The 5,407-nt window shown below is 51.7% G+C and overlaps 1 protein-coding gene across 1 annotated transcript in view; it reads right to left on the bottom strand.

Annotated features, from left to right (window-relative positions):
• Window positions 1-5,407, bottom strand: part of PLXND1 (plexin D1) — a 72,980-nt gene that overhangs the window by 8,585 nt on the left and 58,988 nt on the right. Inside the window, exons 29-34 of the mRNA XM_057383099.1 lie at window positions 5,197-5,300; window positions 4,175-4,238; window positions 4,027-4,061; window positions 2,650-2,754; window positions 1,793-1,956; window positions 271-418 (exon numbers count right to left, since the gene is read on the bottom strand). Of these exons, the coding sequence (XP_057239082.1) occupies window positions 271-418; window positions 1,793-1,956; window positions 2,650-2,754; window positions 4,027-4,061; window positions 4,175-4,238; window positions 5,197-5,300 (620 nt within the window). The remainder of the gene's footprint in view (window positions 1-270; window positions 419-1,792; window positions 1,957-2,649; window positions 2,755-4,026; window positions 4,062-4,174; window positions 4,239-5,196; window positions 5,301-5,407) is intronic.

Below are 5,407 nucleotides of genomic sequence, written 5' to 3'. Positions count from 1 at the left end.
GGACACTGGGGCAGTGCTTGCCAAGGCCTGCCATGCCCTGAGGTGTCACTGGGATGGCCAGGACAGCCCCACAGCTCCAGGTGAGGCAGGCCTGATCTCCAGGGGTGGGGAAGGGAGGGGAAAACACATCCTGGACCAGCCAAAACTCRGCTGCRTGAGCCCAAGCAATGGCTCCAGGCWGCCTGGGGGGAGGCCAGCGTGGGGGAGGCTGGGCTATGATCTGTGCCACCCTGGCCACCCAAACTGGCCGTGGTGCCTCCCCAGGGGTACCTTGCCCAGCTGCAGGTCCGAGAGCGAGCAGGCATCGATGAAGGCCTGGGCAATCACRGACAGACAGGCGTCGATGTGATCTGTCTTGTCTATGTCAAACACAAACTGCGGGTTCTTCAGGATGTTCACCCAAAACCTCAGCGGCAGACTGCAAAGGGAAGGATCCAGGAATAAACAGCAGATGAATTTGGGTGTTCCAGAGTGAGCGGGGTGGAAATGCAGGAAAGATGATGATAGAAAGTGAGCAGTAGAGAGGAAAGCTGAGGAGATCATCCCCAATACAGACCCCTGCCTTGATAAGGGGACAGGCACACACCTTCAAGCCCAAGATGTTTATTCAGGAGGGCATGGCACGGACAGTGACTGCACATAAAGCCTTCCCTGGGCACACACATGGCCCTGCTCCTCAGCAGACCCACAGGCCAGACAGGCTCCAGCAGCTTTGCCCGTGTGGCTCTGTTGAGACTGTGCTCCCCACCTGATGCTCTTTGGAGCAATGGTGTCACCTCCTTTTCCCTTTTCCCTGACAGTAACCACCATCTGGTTCTGACAGTGAGCCTGGCCCCACAAAATGAATTTCATCTGTCTTTTTTTCTGCTCTCTCAYAATATTCTCCTTCAGTTATTTCACTGCTGATTTGGCCACAACACAGCTTTGGTCTATTGCTCACCCATCCCACCCTCCTCAGCAGATGAGAAGTGAAAGCCCCTGTAAGTCTTTGCTCTACAGGCCAACCAAGGTAGTAAAGGGCAGGCAGATGTGCTGCCCAGTGGTTTTATCTGCATGACTGCTCTCCCAGTAAAATTTAGTTTTAATTTTCACACACTGGGCTGGAAGCGGCTCCTGTCTCCAGAGTCTCCAGAGTGCTGAACGTCTCCTTGACATTCCCTCCATGCTCCCTGCTCTCTCTCAGTGCTTACTGCACTGTTTCCCCTCCACTCTGCCTCCTCCACCCCATTCCTGCTGTTTGTGTCCCTCAGCCCYGTTCCATCTGCTCCCAGTGCTGTGGTGCTCACCAGCACAGCCCTGTCCCAGCATCTGCTCCCAGAGCCCATGAGTGCCCTGGACACTCAGCCTGGACACAGAGATAAGTCAAGAAAAGTGTCCCCAGGGGCTGAAAAGGCCAAAAGCAAATGAAAAGGCTCCAGATATGCTGGTTTTAAAATTCCCCTGATGTTTTCAGACCTGACAGGATTTTGGACTCTGTCTCAGATCTCCAGTGCTTGCAGCTAACATCGTTGCTGTCTCCCATCATCCTGTTTCTCCTTTCATTATTTCTGTGTGCCAGTTCTTTCAGTGTTTTTTTCTGCCCATGCCTCCTCTTTCAGCTCACYGTTCCCCTGAGCTCCATATTTGTTCAAAGCTCTCCAATCCTGTGTTTGGTTTCATGTTTTGCAGCCCTCTCTGCCATCCTCCCTGTTTTCCAATCCCTCTTTTAGCAGCTGAATGATTAGTCCAGGGCACAGGGYTTTGCAGCTGCTGCTGCTGAGAGATGGAAGGAAGAAAAGGGAGATTTGCAAACCTGTTGGTTTTCCAGATGTGCAGAGTGTCAGGGTCTGTGATCCCTCTCTTCTCTGCCTGCTCCTCTAGGAAGTCAAAGAAATACTTGACAGCCACAGGCGGTTTATCATCTCGGATACTGAGAATGGCTTTGAACAAATCATCCAGGAACTTCTGGAGTGTGCCCTGCAGGACAAGAACACAGTGCACTCTGGGGAGAGCAGCAGCACCAAGGCCAGGAGGATACTGGAGGAGCTGCACACGAGGGAAATGTCTGAAGAGAAAGGGGATGCCAAAGCAGGGAGGGAATGGTTTGTTTGTGGATAGCGAGATAATGAACTTGCATTTGGGGTTAATTTCTTTTGGCATCGAGATTTTCTTTCTTACTGCTGGGATCTCACATCTGTGCTTGTTCTGTACAGCACAGACAACAAAGACTAGAGACTTGTGGCCATCCTTGTGATCTTTGCTTCAGTGAGGCACCATGCTGGGATTAAAAATAGGCCAGATCTGACCTCAGATTGCACAGACATTGCTCCCATAGCTGAGCATCTCCATCTCCTGTCCCAGCAGCATCTCTTTCTGTGGAGATGGTTCAGGTCTCAGCTGTGCAGTGCAAGCCCTGGGGCAGCCAGAATCCCTTTCATCTGCCCAGAGCCCAGTCCATCCCAGGGAGATCATGTGGGGAATCACACAGCAGCAAGGATGAGCTGGGAAGGACCCTGAGGAGCCCGACAGCCTCACTAAACATGCTCCAGCCATCCAGGAGAGGAGTGCCAGCACCTTCTGGGAGCAGCCAGCCCTTCCCTGGAGTGGCTTCTCTCATTAACATCCCACTAACATCCCAGCTGCCAGGAACGGGGCTGCTCTGGCTCCTACCTTGGTGGAGAGCAGCCGGGTCAGGTAAATCTCGGGAAGGACTTTCTTCCGATGGCTCTGTCTGTGGGATTTCTTATGTTCCACTGATTCATCTGTGGGGAGAACCTGGCMCCAGATAAAGCACATGGTCAGAGCACCCTTCTCTGGAAGTGTCACACTACATTCTCCTTTCAGCATAGAATTTCAACTGCATACAAAATTCAATTAAAAAGCAGTCCCTACTTTATAAACACATCTTTATATGGCTTTTAAAACATGTTTCATAATACTGTTTTCTGAGCTTTGTTTCTCCCGTGCCCTTTATTTCCTCTCTCACCTTAGATGSAGGAAATGAACCCATCCATCTCCCTTTGCATGGCCTGCCTGCCCCTGGGCTCTCACAGCCCTTKCTGACTGCACCTTGGGCTCCCAGCACAATGCACATGGCTTCTGCAGAAACCAGCTKTGCCTGCACTTGGGAAAAGCACAACATGTAGGAATACTGGCTTTTTAAAAACAAAAATTAACATTCTACTGGTCAGGTCAGTGAATTGCTGCTCTGTAATGACAAAACAATTGTCATTGTCTCACATGTGAACAGTTGGTTTCCCATCCCTTTTCCCTCCTTGCCTTGTGTGTGTGTGTGTGAGTGWGTGCTTGCTTCTATTTGAGCATGGAATCTCTTGCAGAGGAAAAAAACCCAAAGCAGGCAATAAAATATTGTTGTTGTCCATTACACCTCTTTTCATAAGAGCTTTTAGCAGCATTTAGCACTTTGTGCTTCCAGCACGGAACCCATGGACCTGCTCATCCCAGGAACAGGCAGAACGCCAGGAGCTCCCAGCAGGTGACAGCCAAAGCTTTGTGACACTGGGCCAAGCCATGCTCTGACCACGGCCCTCAGCTCTGTGTGCTGCCAGCAGCTCCACCAGACACTTCCATTCCTCTGCCATCCCAGGAACTCTTCATCCTGTCCCTCAGTTTATCTACAGATAAAGCTCATCTACAGATCACCTTTGTGCACCTCTTGAACCCTGCTGAAGAGAACTAATGAGCTCTAATCCAGCTTGTTCATCACATCTGACACTACAGACACAATTTAAATATCAGCCAGGCTGAGACCTCCACTTTCATCACAGAGTCCAGTGCAGGAGAGACAGGGGATGCTGTGCACTCTGCATCCTTGCTATCATGACAGCAGGACATGTGTGGGGAAGCAGAGCCCCCCATGTGCCCCCCATGTGCCCCCCATGTGCCCCCATGTGCCCCCCATGTGCCCCACGGGTGGCAGTGCCACTGCAGAGTGGGTGTCCTGGGGTGATGGCTCTGCTCCCCACAGAGGGGCAGGAAGGGACCCACATGCAGCCACCATCCCTGCAGCCAGAGCAGGATCCTTACCAAGTGGAAGTACTTCTCMGTGTCCAAATCCTTCACTGTGAAGAAGAGAGACACAGCAGCTCAGTCAGGGAGCCCAAACTGAAATGCTCTGACAATGCAAGCACTCCTGCCCATCACCAGCAGCAGGGCAAGAGCAGTGAGATGTTACCTCTGCTCAGCGTGGTGTCCTTCTTGTCTGTCAAACTCATAGCCAGGGATGCCCCTTCAGGGATCTGTGGAGACAGGGAAGAACACAGACTGATGGTGGGGTCACGTAGGATGGAGGGTTACCAGTGTCCTCCTGGAAGATCCCAGCAGCTGGGGATGCTGGTGCAGTCATGGATCTGCCACAAACATCCCTTGAACCCACCCTGCCCAACCCCTGCCCCCCAATATGTGCAAAGGGAATCTTCAGCACAATTACAAGACAGTGAGATTCCCAAACCCGATGGCAACTGGGCAAATAGGCAAACCCAAGATACATGTTTGGGATGTCAACACCAGGTGATCTGAAAAGGAAGGAGAACTGTGCTGTGCAGGTGCTGGTTTGCCTTTCCCAGAATGAGAGCAGGGGGTGGCTCAGCCCTGTGGGGCACCTTGCCAGCACTTGGCTGTGCAGCACAACTCTCACCCCGATAACCACATTCATGAGCACTCAGCTCCACTTTGGTTTTCCATGCACAGCTACAGACCAGTGAGAATTATGATTCCAGGCAGACCAGGGAATATGAAAATCATTAAGTATTTGTGGTTTCATTTAATTTTAAACAGAAAAACAGTCAAGAAAACAATCTGATTYGCCATGTTTCCTCCTATTTTTGGCTTTGGTTCCTCGATGGTATCCCCAGGCCCTGCTCAGAGCAGGCACTGACAGTTGTAGCTGTGATTTCAGCAGGAGTGTGGATCAAGAGCACAGWGATACTGATCAGCCAGACTGGTGGCCCTTGGGAACAAGAGCTTTTTCCCCTCCTCTTTCTCTTGTCAGTAATAACTTGTTTTGCATGAAGAGTGTTAATTAGTTTCTGTGTGTTGCAATATTAACGAGATGCTCGCCAGGGCAGATGTCTATTCCCTGGAAGCTCTGACGGAGCTATGGCAACCTCCCTGCTCGTTCCTGACGTTCTGTTTTTGGAGGGGACGCAGCTTGCCCTGGAGGCCAGGCAGGCTCCGAGGAGGTGGAGTTCCCTTTACCTTGTAATGTGCYAAAGTGTTGAGTTTCTTCCTGCCATCCTCCACCACCGAGGTGTCATCGAGGTCCCGCAGGATGTAGCTGTCAGTGCTGGTGGCAAACCACTCTGACCAGAGAGAGGAGAGAGGTGAGACCCAGAGAGGAGAGAGGTGAGACCCAGAGAGGAGAGAGGTGAGACCCAGAGAGGAGAGAGGTGAGACCCAGAGAGGAGAG

The sequence above is a fragment of the Malurus melanocephalus genome, unplaced genomic scaffold, assembly GCF_030028575.1.
Source record: "Malurus melanocephalus ecotype Western Australia unplaced genomic scaffold, MMel_1.1 scaffold_607, whole genome shotgun sequence".
Lineage (NCBI taxonomy): Eukaryota > Metazoa > Chordata > Aves > Passeriformes > Maluridae > Malurus > Malurus melanocephalus.
This window is presented reverse-complemented; position numbering and strand designations above follow the sequence as displayed.